Genomic DNA, 20,843 nt, shown 5'->3' with positions numbered 1-20,843 from the left:
ATGCACCATAGTATTGCCACTAATGCACCATGGCGCATGTATCACTATTATGGCATTTGGCAATTGTTATTGCTCTCTTTACATTGCTATTGCCATTTGGTGATTACACAAAACATTGACATAGATAGCATGTGTCGATTTTACTCTTAAAACAATATTCATTAAGAGATTTCTCAACTATTTAGCCTCATTACTAGCCAACTTCAAATTAATATATTCTGGCTCACATAATATTGTATTTGGCTATTAATGATTTTTTCCTCATCTGAATAGAAATTCAATTAATATCATTGTACTATTTTAATACAATGGAAGTTCATTATATGTGATACCAAATTTGTTTCATCCTTTTATAAGACTACTTGATATACTCAATTTTCACACAACATAACTATTTATAAATTAATATTGATAAATGCAACAAACTTTCAAAAGTTTGTACATACTTATATAGATGGAGCAATAAAATCATCCTATTTTAATTTTTTCTAATAACATGTTAGCATCATGTGAATGCTCATTGATGCTAAATGTTGGTTTTGCACCAAATAATTGCTAAGAAGATTTTCTACAACTTAACTTCCAATTTAAGAGTAATGACTCTAACTCAATTATGGTCCTATTAACATTTTTTTTATCACCACCTAAGGTAGATTTATTGCCAATGGATTTTCTCATATAATTATACAATTATATTAATACTTGTGTATTTTATTTCAGGGAAATCCACTATTCACAAAACTATGATAAAAAATATTTCATTTATTTTACATAGGACCATAACACACATAAACAAATCATTACATGCAATAATAAATACTTATACCAAGATAATTAACTAGGTCATCCACCTATTTTAAAATACATTTATCTATACTAGATAAATGATTAAATTTTGTGCCACCATCGTAATGCTTATTTCAAGCAATACAAAATTTCATAATTAAAAAACCTTACTTTTCCAAATCACAACACAAAAACATCTTGGCATTTATAAAATGAGGCTAATACCCATATACTTTTAAATATTTCAATCACATGAAAAATATTTCATACCTTGTCAATAATGATTTTAATTAAATTAGTATTTCACCATACAATTTCCTCCTTTTCTAATTAAATTAGAATTTCTCATAATTTAAATTCACTATGCATAAACCCATGCACATAGCCCCCATATTTTAGATGTTAAAAATTGTGAATGGATCAAAACATTTTCGGGCAACATCCATAAAGCAGCACAATTGTGCAAGCAAACATGTGATCTCTCATAATCATAACAATAATATACACACGCACCAAATCATTGATGCTACTTAGTGCCCAAAATATACTCTTACAATGAATTATAAGATATCACTTATGCTTTAGACAAAATATTATTAAGCGTTGGAAATTGTTGTGTAACCACTTTACAATATTTCATTCACTTCTAAAATACAATAAATGCCACATTCATGTCTAAATAATTGAGTGGTATCATACCTAGAGAGTCATAATCTCCATTTGTAAATAACATCTGTTAATTATAAATATTCAATTCACAAAAATTTTTTTTCACACCAATTGGCATTTACTAAATATATTACTGTAGAAAATTGCAACTCCTACCAATTTATGTAGACAAAGCATCAAGCTTTAATCCCAACTTTTCACACAACTAACATGGGAATGATTTAAATGTAATCAATTATTATCATTGATTAATTAGGTGCCAAATGACAACCATGCCTTTCTTTTACTGATATCATAACAAATCTATTAATACCAGCATTAATTTTTGAAACTCCAAAATAATGTTTTTAGCCAATAATCATTTTAAAATTTAAAGTATATTTGTTGAGACTTAATCTATAAATATTTTCCATTTTATTAGCCTCAATATTTATAAAATTGAAAGTTTATTATGCCACTTCATAAACAATCCATAACACCCAAAAATTATTAAGAAACCATGAATGCCAAAAGAGAATTGAAATGGGCACTTGCATAAGTCATGATTATTGGTAACTCTTCAAGAGACGTCCAGTATCTTCTGTTGCTCAAAAACTTTGAATTCATACATGATATACCTAATGCTTGGATATAACTAGAAAACAATATATATATCTTTGTGTGGGGGTCTAAACCACATCAATATTATTGAACTCAAAAGCCATGCCAAACTAGGTGCAGCGAAAAGCTAACAAGGAAGAAACATGGACTAATTACAAGAGCAACAAAGGAGAAACGGCAAAACCGAAAGCTGGAAACAAGCAAAAGTCAAAAAATCATCTTAACGATTATTTATTTTTATTTTATTTTACTCAACCATCATATTTGAACACACCCCAAGGCTTCTCTATTTAATCATCATATTTCTCATAATAAAATAGGAAACATATTTGAGAATATAACTTGTCTCATTTGAGAGGTTTCGCTATATGTCAAACACATGGCACAAGGTTGGAGTGAATTTGGTTTTAGGGCAGCGTAAAAACACACCACCGATTATAATAATCATGGATGGCTTTGCCTGCATGCCCTACACCAAAACATCAAATCCCTGCCCATGTGAACCAAGTATTTGGGCCTTAATCACTTATACTGTTCCCATTTTTTATAAATAATGAAACATATATGTTTAGAAATAAAACTCAATCAACCTTTATATCGACATTGTAATGTCTATATTAATATTATCAGGATAACACTCACACATCGTTGTAACCAGGATTAAATAAAATCCTTTTAAGTTACTACAACTCAAAGGTTTAAAGATAATTAGTTTAAATTATTAGGATTCCAAGAAAATCCTTTTTAAAATATTATTTAAGCTCAAATCATGGTTAAAAATCAATTTAAAACAAATAAGGAAGAATGAGAAACAAATCACATCAAAATTAGGCCAAAAATATCATTCTTCTAAAATTCTGGTTCATCTGTCACGGCGGATGGCATAGAGGGACAAGTCCCTCAAAGGCCTAACATGCCATGGTGCAACAACCATGTGCCGTGGCACAACAATCATGTGTCACAGTGCACAGCTACTATCATGACAACCCATCGAACTTTCAAAGTGCGTCATTTTACCATCCGATGTCCGATTTAGGCGATTCAAGTGTCCACACAAAACTCTTTGAGCCCTCTAGCTAATGGTGGGTTTCTCACTCAAATAATCATCCCTTAAAAGGACAAACACTCGAACTCAAAATGATTCATTTTCATAACAAAACACACACAAAGGTGTCCAACTCACAATACCAAATACCATTAGCCCCACCACTTTGACCACCTTAAATGGACCACACACAACATAACAATTCCTTCATATCATACAAATAAGCAGTCACGCTTAAAATGACTACCAAACTCCCATTTGGCAATAACACAAAGGGGTGGATTGTATTTAGCACACACATCAACTTGGTTATTTTAGGCACATAATTCACTTCAAATTCATCACTTGTAATTACAACTTGGCCCAACACACACACATAATTCATACATTATCCTTGGACCAAGATACGTAAACTTATAACAAATCCATACAAGTGATATTCAAAATAATGTCATGTACCTAAGTTGGCATTATATATATGCATTGACAATATTTGTTATAATACCCAAAGAAAAAAGGAAAGAGCTATACAATGACACTCTTCACCCTTCAAACGTCCCTTCTTTCCCCTTGCCTCTACCGAAGCTCTCACCTATAAAATATAACCACGGGGTAAGATAAATATCTCAGTAATCAATATAGTTCATCAAATGCTTATTACCATAAATAACCATGATAAAGTATCAAAACTAAAGTAATTTCAAGTATACCATATTTATGAGATAAGTGCATCCTTTCACAACAAAACACATAATTTAATACTAGCATGATCATCTAACCACTAAATCTTTAATACTCCCTGACATGAAACCATAGGCTCTCCTGAATCAACTACTTGTTAACCTGAGAACACTTTTGGTGGCAAAAACACCCGGCCAAAGGTAATCTAACTTACTTATAGACTATGATTTTTTTCTCTTCACACATTTATGATAGAGGTGTTGTTGACTCCTAACTACACCCTATTAGGTACTAGGAGTTCTCAGACTGCCCGAATGTCCCGTGATAACAGTCCCATATAATACTATACCGGATGTGCTATAGTGCTAGCCTAACTATATGAATTTTTCACTCATATATCTCCACAAACACATATCCCCCACATATCTCGGGTGAAATTCCACCCCTTATGATCATGCTCTTTCACAATTTTTACTACTTTTCATCACATTTTCACATCACAAATTTATATACATAGTATATACATATCAACTAAAATCAATAACTTTTTATAAATTGATTTTCATGCTAAAATCATTTACAATATCAAATTATTTATGCACAAAACTCATCAAAACCATAACTTTATCATTTGTGTTTACTTTTACACAGTTATAATAGTTAATAAACACAATAAACTATATGGTTAACTCAACCCTTTGTCACACAAAAAGGGTTATCATGGCTTAATGTTAGCTCCACGTGTTCTATACGCACGATAAAGCTCGAGCAAAACTCAATCTATATAATCAAGTGACAATAATCAATTATCACTTTGGTTAACCCCAAATTCACTAGATTCTAAGTGTCTATAACACCCAATTCCCTTTTCTCTCAACACCAACCATTTTCAAATACTCTAACCATCTAATTAAACATCCTAACACATCAAATTCACTAACTAAAGTTTCCCGTTGTCTCAAAATTCTTGAATCATACTTAGGGATTGTCCAAACCCTTATCAAAAATTCCTAATCACCACAAAACTTATAAATTAAAGGTTAAAGGCTTGATTTATCTTCCCAAGTGTAACATCCTAATTTAAATTTTAATAGTTAATTTGGGTTAATAGAAATTTTGGAGAATATTTAGAGGTAAGTAAATTAGTAGGAGATGATTATTAGATCTAACTTAGGATATAATTCTAAGTTAAGATTTTAAAAATAATAATAACTAATAAATTATTATTAGGAAAGAAGAAAGAAAAATATAATAGAGAGAGAGATTGAGAAATGAAATGTATATATATATATATATATATGAGTGTGTGTGTGTAGGAATTAAATAAAAAAATAAAAATAAAATAGAATGGAAGGCCGGATGTTTTTCCGCGTGCTGTGTAATGTACAAAAAAAAAAAACACACACACACACACACATTAAAAAAAGAATAAAGGTAGGGGGCAGTTCTGTGTGCGCAGTGTGATGTAAAAGAAAAAGGGGGTGGGACCCACAGTGTTGTTTTTTAAAAATTCACAGCCCTTTTTCCTTCGTCTATTCACTGCTTTTCCTTGTGCGCAAGCAAAAACAGAGAGAACGCGAGTCACCGGTGCGAGAGATTTAAGTTTCAAAGGTAAGAGTTTTTAATAGAATATTTAGGGTGTGATTTCAAGCTTTTTAAAACTAAATAAGTGTTTTAAAATTTTTCCTTAGCCATCCTTCCTCTTTGGTTTCAGATTTTGTGGTGGTAGAAAATCTAGGGTTTGAAAAAGGGATGAATTTTTGTTGAATAAATGTGGTTGTTGAGGTTGTTAGTAGTATAATAAATATTCTAGAGTATAAATTTATTAGTGGGCTTTGAATTTGAGGCTTATAGATCAAACCCTAGGCTAAATTTTTATTAAATTTAAAAATATATGTTGATTTATTGAGGTTTAGATGATTATTTGGGATGAGGAATGGATTATTATGGCTATAGGATGATGATTCTAAACTTGAGACTCAATTTCTAATTTTTGGGTGTTTTAAATGCGAATTTATGAAATAAAAAAAAATTTGATAATAGGAATTGGTTTAGAGGTTGATTTTAGCTTATTAATATTTATTGATGACTAAAAGAGGAATTAGAAATTTTACTTAATAGTACTAACTCTAGATTTATATTAAGATTGAGATTAAAAATTATGTTATATTCTCTAATCCTATTATTAGATTTATTTTATTAGTTTCAATAATTGAAACTAATATTTATAAATAATATGTTATTTGTGGATTATGTTGTTGGTAAAGATTGTGATGGGAGAAAAATTGTAAAGAATAATTTATTGAAAAAGCCATAAGGTAACCATGCTTTTAATTTGTGATTAGTGTTGCTTCATATTAATTGGCTGATTATTGAGAAAATTATAAATTATTGTTGAGAAATTACCTTGTTATATTTATGAAAAAATTGTGAAATTATGGACAGGCATTTTGAATTATTTTTTCCAAGTGAGATGTTATATTGTAATATTGTTGAAAATAAAAAAAATTGTGAAGATTGTAATATTGTATAATTGATTAGTGTGGGAGGTGTTAGGAGACTTGTTATTGTTGTTGTATTTATGTGCCATGTGGTACGCCCTTATTGGAGCTCAACAGGTGGCTTGTAAAGACTCGAGCTAATCTATCTTTGGCCGAATAATTTAACATTGAGTGAGGGATAAGGCTCGAGATTAATGGAGGGAGATAAGGATGGTTGTTTGTTATGCATTGTAATATTTCATGTATTTTGTTAGAATTATATTATTGTTATTTTCCCACTTAGCAAGCAAACATTTAACTGCTTGTATACACTATCATAAATTAGCATTGGTTACTGAGACTTTTGAGTCTCATTATGTGGTTAATAATTTTTAAGAGAAGAACCACGAGTGGCGCGTGGAGGAGTCCTTGAGGCTTAGTGGCATAAATCTACTGTCTCTTTTAGGTATTTGATTTATGATTTTTAATGTGTTATATTGTCAACACTAGAGCTTTTGTTTATTGACAATTATATAAATGTAATGATATAATCATGTCTTTCAAACTATTTCTACTTTTGGTACACTTTGGATGACTATAACTTTAATCTCTGATTTATTTTCGATGGTTTAAAATGGTATGATTATAAGGCCAAATAATTGACTTGTTTTGGGAATTGATTAAGTTGTTAGTTATTAGTCTATGGTTTGCAATTGTTGGGAGTATAAGGATGAAAAATGTGGTTTAAGCCTAATGGCATGTAAGAAGTAAAAATTTATTCAAGATGTTCTATTGTGCAAGCTTAAGCCAATTATAAAATATTTTATATTAAATTTATTGATATAAAATGTGTTGGGTGGTTATAACCCAACTATGGTTGTAAATGTATATTAGTTGTATAAAATTATTTTGTATTATTTAAAAAAGGGTTTAATCTTTTCTACCATGGTAGTGTTTTAAATTATAGAATTGTTTTAAAAAAATATAGGATAAATTGACTTTTGTTTACCATGGTAGACACTTTTCTACCATGGCTGAGTTAAATTGTTTTTTTGAAAAAAAAATTTATGATGTTATACTAAGACCTTAAATAAACCAATAAGTTCAGTCTAAACCCAAGGGAACCAATTAAAACTCCCATTGCCCCACGAATCTAGATTTTCGCATAAAAGAAAGAGAAGAGGGAATGTGCAACTTACCTAACGGTGATCCAAGCTCCAAATGCCTCCAAAATAGCCTAAAGATCATGCCCTAGTAGACTATAAGCTCTTCTTCGTCGCTCTCTTGTTATCTCTCTTTTTTTCTTCTATTTTTAATTTGTTTTTCATGTCTAATAAGTATAAATTTTGCACGTGTACCGCGGTGCATTGACACGCCTGCCATAGCTCATGACACAGAAAATTTCACAAAATTTTAAACTCTCTTTTGTGACATGGCTCACTTAAACATCGACCTAACTCTCTTCTAAGGCTATCTAAGGATTCAAAAACTATATTAGTCTCTCATAAACCTCGCTAAATTGATAAGTTATCTAAATTGACCAAATTACTCCTTGAAAACATTGATAATTATAAATGAAAAAACTTAGGACGTTACAAATACTAAATAGATGTCTTCTTTCAATTTAATCATAACTCCGATCCATTTCCTTACAAGAACAATTAATATTACCACAAATAATTAAGATTTTCTTCCAATAACAATTGAACAACCTCTGCTAATCATGTTATCCTCACTCATAATGTTCCTTTCTTATCTCTCTAAAAAAAAAAAAAAGAACACAAAGGTGAGAAGCATTTTGGATCCACGTACAGAGGTGATTTCTAAGATACATATGAAAATTAAATAAAGCAAAATCATAAGATAAACTTATCTTGTTTCCATTGTTGAATGAAATACTGGTGGAAAAACTCAAAAACATTAATAGGCTGGAAAAAAAAACAGCTCTTAAAATTGTTGGTACCAGTAGGTAAAATTATACTCTGAGTTGTGCTCAAGAATATTGTCCTTCAGAGTTATTCCGCTATACTAGATTGATTGTATAGTAGCTTTCAAGAATTAAATAGACTCTTCCTAAAAAATGAACAAGGACGCAGAACAATGAAAATTTACAAAATAACTCAAGCAATATTAACACTAATAAAGCAATGAGATAGAGGAGGAGAGAAAGGTCGTTTTAGAGGCTCTTCAAAATACATGTGGCAAGTATTGCCTTTCATAGGCAGATATATATAAAATTGGACAATAAAAACACATTAAACAAAATTAAAAAATAGTTTCATGTAATAATGGGGTTTAATATATATGTTACAACATAAATTTATTTAAATAGTATTTAATATTATTAATTTATAATAATTTCTTTTAAAATACTCATAAATATTTTATAATATCAAACAGAAAATATAGTTAAAAATTATTTAAAATGCTTATCTACTGTTAAAAAACTTTAAAACACTCTGAAGGTATCATATAATAAAGCCCTTTGAATTTTGAAATCTCCCTCAGCCGAACGCACGCCCCGTTTCGTGTGAAAGCTCTCTATTTCTCTCCTCTCTGTCCGTTTCGGAAAATGAAATGTGGGAGGGGATGAAATTGTTTGCCGTCTAATGTCACGTGGCATGACTAATGGGCTATCGCTCTCAATCCAATCCCCAAATCTTTTTTGTTTTTTGTTTTAAAAACACCTCTTCATTATTTTCTTTTCTTCCTCTTCTTATTTTTTTTAAAATTCCATCTATAATATATATATTCTTCAAAATTTAAAGGATTGAATTAAATTTGTGTATTTTATTCAAATAAAATATTCATACGATTTAAATATTTATGACATGTTAATTTGAAAAAATACTTTAAATAATTCTTCCTTTTGTAAAAACTATGACTTAAAAATTAAGTCTGCAAAAATTTAACCCATTAGAGTAAATTTTCTTTATTCAAGTAATTACATGGTAATTTTCATTTACCTTGAAATTGTTATTTTTTAATGTTTCTTAAATCCTAAAATTAAAATTAGGATGTTACATAGCATATAATCAATTTAACTATTTAATATATAAAATTAAAATTGTAAAATTAAAATTAAAGTGATAATTATAAATTACTAATGACATAGTTATAAATTACTTGATTGATATATGCAATGCATTTTTATAGGGACATTATGATCTTTTCAATCTAATTTTAAATTATAATCAAATCTTCAGATATATGGCTATAGTTTTTGAATGTCACCAAACTTATTTAATAAGTTTACTCCATGGGATATACACATATTTTTTTTCTATATTTAACATAATTTTATCCTGACTTATCAAAACTATACTTGTGACCTAACTTCATACTTCTCAGGCCCCACTACATTGACTAAGAGAATAGAACCACTTTTGGTTCTATTATGATTTAGAGAATATATTCTGAATATTATGTTTACCATATATTTTCTCTGATATTTATTATACAATATTTTTAATTACCTCACTAGAATTAAGGAGGGATGATTAAGTCATTAATTTTATCTGAAAATATAATATAATTTTAATTTTATCCCTATTTAAATAAAAATTTTTCAAATTTATATTATATTATTTCTCATTGTTAATGAGTTTAAATAGGAGTAATATTAAAAAAGTGCAATTAATATTTCATCAAGTGCCTTGTAATAAGGACAAAAGAATTCTTTTAGAATGCGCATATCATATTTTAACTAATTAGACCCTTTAAATTACATTTGAGTAATTTATATTTTATTTTAAATTAATTGGAAAATCATTATTTTAATAGGAATAAAGTGGAAAATAAAAATGATTTTATGATTAATGATTCATAAAAAGATGTTAAACGTCTTAAACATAACAAAAATTAATATAAAAAAGAAACCTCGCCCATCCAAGGAAGATTTTAAAAAAATTGAATATATATAATCATAAATGTAAATCCCATGCAAAGTCATAATTGTTTGGTATAACTACCACTTGTATGTGTTATATATATAATATATGAAACGCAGATCCAGACTCATAAGAAACTTCCTCTCCATTCACGAATGTTGATGTTTAATTTCAGTCACTGGTCATGAATGATTGATTGATGACCAAGACGGTTCATTGCACTACACCAAAATATCATTTTGAAAGGTCAAAATTGAAGTCTCAAATTATTTCCACGCATGCACACAATGTGTGTGTGTATAATAACCAGATCCATTTTCAACCTCAACATCTTAATAAGAACATGGCAATCAAATTCTGACCCTTGGTGCAGTGTGTGGTGGCAGTGGCTGTATTCGTGGTGATAGGGTTACTGGGTGGAATAGTTGAAGGGGTTGTGTTATGCAATACAGACACAACGAAGCTGAGCTTGTGTTGTCCAGCAGTCACCGGCCAGCACCTGCCGTCGCCAACAGAGGCATGTTGCGCGGTTGCCGGCATGCTGATCTGGCGTGCCTTTGCAAGTACAAGTCTGTGCTTCCTGCACTTGGGATTGACCCCAACAAGACCATCGCTTTGCCTGCAAAGTGTGGTGTCACCGCTCCTCCACAATGCAAAGGTAATATATATAATCAATCCTTTAATTATATGGCTCTTGAGTTGTAAAAATTATGAAAAAAAAGGAAAGAAAGAAAAATATAAAAGGAAACTACATGAATCCGGGGAGAAATTATTTTCCTGTTCATGTTGGTATTGATTGATAGTAAGGGTTGGATTGATCAATTATATAAGGAATTTTAAGGTGTATAAATATATATATATATATATATTTAATTCAATTTACTACTTTAACCTTTTTTTGTGTCAAATTTACTTTAACTCTTTGCATTTAGATGGAGATTATTTTTCAAATTTTATAACTATACCTAATAGCCACTACTACTCATTCCTTTTTCCCCCCTCCAAATTCAGATTTGAATGAGTTGACTATGGTTTTCATATGCTCTGTTTTATCAAGCATATTGATTATATATATACAAGTGTTTTTTTTTTTTTAGCTTTTGATGGATATATTATATAAGTTAATATTGAAAACGATGTCATTAAAAACCCCTCCTAATATTTTAGATGGAATCAAACTAATATATCTCCTAATGAAAACAAGACAGTCTGCTGAAACATTTTAAATTTGTGCACAAAAAACATTTTAAAATAATATTATTCAGAGATGATGGCTCTTGTTTTTTTTTAATTCTTTTTGCAGGGAATTGAAGGTCTTTTAGATCATATTTATCATATGCATCGTCTTAAACAGCCTGCCCTTAAATAAATAAATACCATTAATTTGTATTGTGACTTAGTTTATTTGTTACAGGGTAAGATGTCTGATCTGATGTAATGTGATTCTTATGTTTGTAAAATTAATTTGCATTGCCACTTGATATATGTACTGCAAAAGGTCTTGATATGCATATTCTGTTCACCAAGAGATATAATGATATCAAAACAATTATTTTTTCTGTTTATTAATTAAATTTGCAAATGGATGTCTATTCACGTTCATGCTGCAACAGTAGATCGTTAAAATTTGACATTGCAGATCCATATTTTGACTATAATTTTTTTTAAAATAGATCATTATCAATGGTAACTATTTTAAATAATTTTTTGCTAATTTAAATTTGAATCTTACATATGAGGAAAATTGTTGGATCACCATTCACTTGTATAGACGATAACAAATCAATGAGTTACTTTTTTTTTTTTTGCAGGACTTAAAGAAAATCTTGAAGATACAAAATAATTAAATTAATAGTTTGCACAAGATGAAGACTTAGGGCATGTTTGGCTTTTATTTTTAAAAATAGTTTTTTTTGTTAAAAAAATTAAAAACTTGTTTGAATAAGTATGTTTTGAATCTAATTATTTTCAAAACTATTTTTATTTTTTATTTTTTAAAACAAAAAATAGAAACAACTTAAAATTGTTTCCATTTTAATTTTCTTGTTTTCAAGTACACTACATTTAATTATTAGAAACTACAACTACCTTAACTAATGATTATCATAAGCTACTACTATTAATTGCCAGTAACTATTATTATCAGCCAATTTTTAAATTCTAAAATTGATTTTAAATTAACACAATCAAACAAAGTCTTTTGTTTTGTTTTGAAAAATAATTTTAAAAACTATATTACAAAATAATTTTAAAAAATAAAAAATAAGAAAAGAAACTAAATACGCCGTATATTTCAAGCTTCTAGTCCTTTAGTGTACTATCCATCAGATAGCACTTTGTCTAGTGTGTGTCATCCTTAATTCCCCCTCTTCCGTCCACGTTAGCGCCTAAATTTCTACTTAGCGTGCTATCCAACTTAAGGGAAACTAAATATGAGTCCTCATGTCCTTCAAATAACGCACTATTGATGAGTATGAGTTTCACTTGTGCTGCCTCCTAGACACTTGGTTATTGTTCTTGTCTTTCGCGTAGCACACTTGAGCTTCAATATAGTGTCTGGATTCATTTTCCACGCTGAGTTACCAAATCTTTCAAACAGTGCTAGTGCATCAAATAACAAACTATCTACTATCACTACAACGAAACAATGGATAAGTGATAGAATTTTTTCGTTGTCAATCAAGACAAATTCTGTCGCTAGTTCATTAGCAATGGAATGACAAAATGGCAATTTCGTTTTTAATTAGTGATAGAATTAGTATACAAGAACAAGCTATTTTAACATTGTAACAAAATACATTCTATCATTAATCCATCTTAAGTCCATCAATAAATCACCATTGCCACGTCACCCAATGAATCCTATGCCACCTTATCGCCATGTCATTGCCACATCATTGCTATGTCACTTGTCACTACCATATCATATATTAACTTCAAATAACTTAGCTAGAACTCACAACCTCATATCTCTATAGTGTCTTTGCATTCATCTACTTGCTAGTATTTGAGCTAAAAAAGATGCTTAGTCTTTAATTATAAATTAAATATATAATATTTAACACCACACACATTTATATCAATAAATATATTATTTACGTATACTTATTTACTTGAAATTATCTTTATTTATTAATATGATAAAGTAATTTTTATATATAATAATTATTTATATTATATTATTTTTTAACAAAAATTATTTTTGATAGGAAATTTAATATTAAATTGGACAAATATTTTATTACCATTATATATTATATTATTTTTCATATAATATAAATATTTTTTATTTTTAAATAAAAATAATTAAGTATACAATTCAAATTACTATTATATGAATAATTTAAAATAATAAATTATTTATTTATAGCATAATAATAAATTATAAAATTAATTATGCATAAATATATATTATAAACCATATAATAAAATTAAAAAATAATTTATGACAAAATTAACAATGGAATTATGATGGAGATATTTGTGATGAATTTTTTTGTTGCAACTTCTATCACAAAATTAAAATAAGATATCCTAAAAATTAACAATAAATTTTTTTTGGTAAATTCCATTGCCAAACTATTTATGAAAGTTTAGCGGCAGAATAATGATAGAATTTTTAGTAACAAAACATTCTGTTAATAAATTAGTAATGAATTAGTGATGAATTAATGATAACAATTTATTCCATCATTAAATTTTGTCATTAATTTGTTATTTTTTTTTATTCTATATATCTAGGCAGCTAGCCACCTAATCAGAAACGATCTACTCCCCGGTAACTCCAATAGTGCGCTAATCAACAAATAACAAGATATCTAGAGAGTCTTCATCTTGTTTCATCAATGCTTTCCTCTCAGCCATATCAGTTAGCACGATATGCACGCTATCTAACCAATTTTGGGCCTCTAAACTAACCAGAACCCAAAACCTTGCATTTTTTACTAGTTAACATGCTATCCGCCAAATGACGCCCAATGTTCTGACGTGTATTTATTTCTTCTGCAATAAAGTGCTTTTTGCAAGCCGCATCTTTATTGCATGTTGCAACTCTGGTAATGGCTCTTCTGCTATTTCTTGCTTCTAAATATAATCAAAAACTATAAATAAAACCTCATTTAATTTTAATTGGTTGGTAATAAATATATTGCATCCAACTACTTCATTGAATTTTTATAAAGAAGCTCTCTTACTCTATTTAAGCGTTTTTGTATTCATTTACACCTTTTGAGATTTTATAAGCATTCATGTTTGAATACTTCAAAGTATTGGTTAAAAAAAGGTTTTTCTTAAGTTGGTTTTTGATTCTTACAAGTCTTTGTAAGGGATTAAGTCAGTTACAAGACTTTGAATATTGAGACTGTACTGTGGCTGCAAGTGTTCAATTGAAAACTTGCTGAGCTAGCTGTAAAATTTCTAGAAATTTCTTGAGAACAATGTGGAAGTGATTGAGTTAAATTAGGATAAATTTTTTGTGTCATTCTCTTCTTCTCTCCTCACAATTAATTGATTTTATCATAATCAATTTTTCACTCTATTTTTTTGTTGTTTACTATTCATTGGGATTGGGAAAAGTTTTTGAGAAATTTAAAGAACTCCATTTACTCTCTTTTTGGCTGTCATGTCCAACAAAAATTGTTTATAAAAGTGATTTAGATTTATAAGGTTTGATTCTTAAATTGATGAGAATTAGTCAAGTGAAACTCTCCTACTCTATGTATCATTTTCTCTTCACACGAAGCACCATGCTTGTCAAGGCATACAAACCCAAGCACACAAAAAAAGCCGTCAATTCAGGGCAATGGAAATGTTGACCAAATCCTTCACAAAAACTTTATTCCACCAACAAATAGAGGTTCAACGAGCACGTAGATGAAGATAATAAATTACAGGAAAAAAGTATTAGTCAATTCAATAAATTGGGTTAACATGTAGAGTATAGATATTGGGGAAACAATTATCATATCAAGGGAGTAAAGTGTGATTTACCCAGTTTTTCTCTTATTATGTTCTTAAAAAGTGAAAATGCAACACATAACAGCAATAAATGAACCATTGCAGAGATAAGAATTCAAAATAAATGACAAACTTAAAATTCAAAAATATCCAATAGCTTTTTCTCTGAGAACATTCAGTATTTTTAAGTGAATAAAGGTGTAATAATATCTAAAAACTTGATCTAATGAATGCAACAATATTCATTCCATTAAATTTGACTAATGTCCATTAACAATAATGACTATTAAAAAAAAGAAACAAATATAATGTGTAAAAATACTCATTAACTTTATAAAAGAGACCATATACTTGAATTGTAGACATCATCAAAATTCCTTCAACATATATATAATAATGATGTATGGTGTATACAAGTCTTTCCATCAACATCGACAAACTTTCTTTTGCACGGCTGATGTTAGTTGCTGCAGACTCCTCAAAGGACAGCCAATGGCAGATTCAAGTCCTCAATAGGCGAACCCGATTCCTGATGAGTGATGTTCTATGGGGAAGAAGATAACGGATAAGTGGTTTTGTGAGAATTGAAAGCCAAACACTTGTAATGAATTGATTCTATTATCAGATCATCAAATTTCTGATTGTTAATGTTTTATAATAAAAGTGCAGCATTATTTTCAAGCCTTCACTACACAGCTTATATGCTTGGGTCAAAATATAGATGGCCAACACATCTACATTTCAATTGGGGTAATCGAAATTTCAGTACAAGGCATGTGCTTCAACACACATCAAGTCCACCTGGCTTTCATGTAATGACATGTTAGGGATTATAATTAAAAGAATATAAAGATATTAACCATTCAGTTGCCCAAACTATTACATCCATTTAGGTTTAGTTATAAGCTTGAGTTAAAGCAGTCCATTACTATAGTTAAGGACAAAGAAATAAGTGAAAGGAGGAGTACAGCTCTTTCCGGAAATCTTTTAACTAATCAAAATCTTCGATATAATGAAGAACACGTCTATTTTGGCCAAGAAGCAGAAAGCATCTATGGTGTGTTTGGATTTAGCCCAGATCTTTCATTTAAATGCACAAAAAATTATGAATTTGAATTTGATTTAAATCAAAATCCTTTTTAAATCATAATTTATTTACAATTTTAAATTCCATTCATATTTTAGGTACTTGAAATTTTAATAACTTTAAACATGTCATTCTTTTCGCATTTTTACTATTAATACATTTATAATTGTTATATTTTGTCAATTAAAAAATCAAAATAAACTTATCATTTTCAATTTTTCATTTTGTTTTAATCTTAATTCATCTCTCATATTCATTTGACATTTTTTAAACTATTCAAACAAAGAGTTTTAAATATATAAATTTTAAATATGAGATTTGAAATGTAAGATTTTAAATTTAAAATCTAAATACAAATCCTAATCTATCAATCTAAATCTACTCTAAATAATTTAATTACACCATGTTCTTATTTTAGGATTTCTGCCATCACAATTAGAGAATTATGCCAATTCACCAGCATGTTGAAAAGCACAACAATGATCAGGATCAAATGTAACACCAGAATATTTGAACTGCATAAATCTAGATATAATGGATTCAGAAATCATTGCCTGGTGATCTGCTGATATACAAGTGTACAGTGACAACACCACCAAAAGAGGCATTATAAGCAATGGTCTTGTAGCCTAGAAGCGCACTCTTCACTCTTATTGGCTCTAGACTGCTAATCCAATTATTTTCTTCTTCTTCTTCTTCTTTTTTTTTTTTTTGTAATGAGAAAAACATCACAACCAAAGTAAAATACAAACAAAACCTGCCAAAAACAGGAAAAAAAACAAATTATATAAGCTTAAAAGTTACAGACCTAAAAGACTAAAGAAAAACCAAAATAACCTATAAGACTAAAGAACAAAGACCCACTGAACCAGCAAATAAACTTTCCACATAAGGAATTCAAAAGACAAGTGGGGGCATAAAGTAAGAGACTTGAGTTCTGAAGTTCTCCACATCGGCCAATATTTGAGATGAATACAGTTAGGAGCCTTCGAATTTCCAAGAGAGAAGCCACTTGTCATCCTTAAACCCAAATATGTATGTGTGATTCAGGCAGCAGAAGGGTCGACAAACATAGAAGATAAATCTAATTCATGATAATTTAATTTGTATCTAATAATTATAATAAATTTTCTAATTCTTCACTTTTACTGAATAGAAGAAACTCTGGACTTATATTTGAAATTTATGGATAAATAAAAGACAATTAATATGTTCATATACCGTATAGATTTCATCAAATGTTACTCGTATCAATACAAAATATATAAATATAGCAAGCAACATCATCCACAAGCTACAAACGGAAGATAAAATATAAATTCCATACAAATACACAGACCACTATAGTTTTTTTTTAAAATAGAACTCGATAACAGATACAGACCTGAGGAGGAGCAATCGCAGCATCCATGGAGGTCCTTCTCCACCTGCAGTGAGTTTCCCGTCATCTGTATTTGAGGGTGACTTATAATTCATCACACTTGTAGGCATAAAATTGTTTTTTTTTTAATGACAAAGGCAAGCCGAAGTTTAAAGGATTAAAATAAGCAGAACAACACTAGCCTGGAAGCAAAATTACACAAAAAAATCATTCAGGCCACATCTACTCACTTCCAAGCATCCCTCAGCAGTGAATAAATAGCATTCAGTGAATCCGACAATATCTGGATTTTTGTAAAATCCAACTGTCTACTCACTTCCAAAGCATAATTTAATTGCATGAATTTCTGCTTCCACTATGCTTCTTACAACAAGTTCTTTTTGAAATCCGACGATTCGTCTACCACTCGAGTTTCTCTCTCTCTCTCTTTAGCTCTAGGAAAGGCTAGCAGACCGCTAGAGGAAAAACAAACACAAAATGAAAGAACCAAAGCTGCATACGTAGGGTACTAACCCTGTTTTGGTCCTGTAAAATAAGATTAATACAATCCATTTGAATGTTATGAAGAAGCTTCAAGTGGTTCGGCCCCTTATAGGTAAACTTGGCAAGAAAATCAACACACATGTTTCCCTCACGATGGACGTGTTGCATTTCCAGATTCTTTCGCTCACATACAAGTAGTTGAAGTTCCACAATATCATTATAAAACAGATGATTCCTGGCCATGCCTTGATAGATTATATCCATAGCCTCCTTAAGTCTGAAGTTACATAAACTTTCCCTGCATGAACAAGGTTGCAGGCCTCACTCCCATATTTGATTGCCTTGGCTCCTGCAATTGTGATTGGCATATACCCCAAATTGCATGTGAAACCTATAATCCACTTCCTTCTGAGTCCCTGAGTAATCCTCTAAAGGCCATACTATTATTTTGATTTACAGAAGCATCCACACCCATGCGTATTGTACCATCAACTAGAGCAACCTAAACGGAATCTTGCACCTCTGTTTGAGTATTAACTTAAAGTGTTGTAAATCACTTTCTTCCATCAGTTTCGATCTACATGCACTAAATGTTCTCAGCATGGTGCTGTGTTCCTTCAAATATTTCCTTGCATCTTGTTGTCCAGATTAACCAACAAATGGTTCCAAAGATCTTCGTTAAGTCCCAAGTTTGAAAGATTCAACCTCCTAAGTTTTGGCTTATGTTCTATTGAAAGCAATCATGCAAGCTATATGAGAAAAATTTGTTATGAAAAACATTATTAATAATTTTCTCCCATGTTTCTCTTGTTCTTTTACAATCTCTCAAGATGTGTATGGCATTCTCATCACATCTACACTCAAAAGGGCATGAGTGTCTTGAGTAATCCCTCTCTTTGCTCTAATGAGGTTTCTTGGGAGACACTCATGCAGGCCCTGCCATAGGAAGTATTTGATTTTTTCCTGTAAAGACCACTTCCATAAATGAGACCAGATATGGGATAAACCATTAGATGTACCAGTTTCAAGGAAAGAGTAAGCATATTTGATTGAGAATCTAACATCGCTAGATGGTCCCCACCAAAAACCATCATTCTCCTGATAACAGCATTAGGAAAAGGGATATTGGAGAGCGCAAATATCCCACCCACCCATGCTAGAATAAACATCACAAATCTTAGCATGGGCATTAAAAGGGATGGATATATTGGTCACATATTCAATTAAGGATCTTTCAAATGTAGCCCAATGATCCCACTAAAAGCTATTGGTTTTACCATTGTTAACTTTCTTGCTCACTCCTTGAAGAAAATTTTCCCAAACTTTAACAATGTTGTTCCAAGTATGGGAGGTAGAACTGTTTTTAACAACCGCTGGAATAATACCTTCGCCACATCTATATTTAGATCTCAAGCATTTAACCCAACGGGCATCAACATTTGTAAGAAAAACCCAACACCATTTCATCAGAAAAGCCTTATTCTTTATACCCAACCCCTTGTTTTACTTTCTCTAATGTATTCCAAGAAATAAGACGCATTTTCTTTTGATTCTCCCTATTTTCCCAAAAGAAATTTTGATTGTATTTATCAATCTCCTTTAAAATACCTACAGGGATATTCATGGTTTGCATAAAATAGGATGGGAGTGTAGAAATACCAGACTTTGTGATCATCGTTCTACCAGCCATATTTAGAAAAGAGCTTTGCCAAGAAGAAAGCTTGGATTGAACTTTTTGAATAATAGGAATGAACATACCTTTGGTGACTTTTTGTGAAGCAATGAAATTCCTAAGTATTTTCCCAAGCCTGGGGTAAGTCCCACTCCAAGGTGTTGACTGATGTCAGAGGAAAGATACCGGCTAACTTTTTTAGAACAAAATAGCTTAGTTTTCCTTAAATTCATTCTGTGTCATGAGGCCATACAGAAATTCAACATAACTTTCTTGACCAAAGCAGCTTGCTCCAAGGAAGCCTTATAGAACAGAACAAGGTCATCAATAAAAAATTAAGTGTGATATAGAAGGCCAAGAAGCAGAGATTTTCAAAGGTTTCCATTTCTTTTTCCTACAAAGATCTTGAATCATCATACCCAATCTTTCCATGCAAAGGAAAAAGATATAAGGGCTTAAAGTATCTCCTTGTCTTATCCTTATTAAAGGTTAGAACTCTCTAGACTCTTCTCCATTCCAAAGAACCTTCATAGAAGTCGTGGTTATGCAAGTCATAACAATATGAATGAAGCATCCATATCTACCTACATGAAATCTGATGAGGGTGGAATCTATTTGCTATGAGCATTGGTATGTAGTTGAAATATTCTATTTTTGAACTTCCCATTGCTTGTTTCTTCCAGTATGAGTGCTATACAGCGATGAGTTATCTCCTTGATTAAAGGTGTACATGTGTTAAAGATTTTTTTGCACCTTGATGTCAAAAAGGTCCAACAGACTAACGAAAAAACTCTAACCTAAGGCCATTTTTTGAAATGATTATTTCCAGGATCATGACTCCAGAAGCGATGTTACAATCTCTCAAAATGTGTATAATCTCTTGCTCTCTTTGACATTCATATTGGCATAAACCATCTCTGTTTAGCCTCTCTTGGCTCTAATTGAGTTTGAGGGTAGTCTCTCAAGTGAAACTTTCAACAGGAAGATTTTAATCTTTTTAGGAATAGGTCATTTCTAGAAGTTGATCCACACATATTCTCTCTAGATAGGAACATTACCTTTCACGAATTCATAAACCAAATTGTAATAACCCTGAAAATAATAACATTAAAA

General features: G+C 30.3%; 1 protein-coding gene across 1 annotated transcript; it reads left to right on the top strand.

The window, feature by feature from the left end:
* The first annotated feature begins 10,314 nt into the window (after positions 1–10,314).
* Positions 10,315–11,710, top strand: LOC129300623 (putative lipid-transfer protein DIR1). The gene is made up of 2 exons (XM_054939197.1): positions 10,315–10,809; positions 11,455–11,710. The coding sequence occupies exons 1-2, from the start codon at positions 10,593–10,595 to the stop codon at positions 11,460–11,462; spliced, it is 225 nt and encodes a 74-aa protein (XP_054795172.1). The 5' UTR covers positions 10,315–10,592; the 3' UTR covers positions 11,463–11,710.
* The last annotated feature ends 9,133 nt before the right edge of the window (positions 11,711–20,843 follow it).

Source organism: Prosopis cineraria, unplaced genomic scaffold (genome assembly GCF_029017545.1).
Source record: "Prosopis cineraria cultivar Desert tree isolate PC_DT_omini unplaced genomic scaffold, ASM2901754v1 PC2, whole genome shotgun sequence".
NCBI classification, from domain to species: Eukaryota; Viridiplantae; Streptophyta; class Magnoliopsida; order Fabales; family Fabaceae; genus Prosopis; species Prosopis cineraria.
Note: the sequence above shows the minus strand (reverse complement) of the source record. Positions and strands in the feature narration are given on the sequence as shown.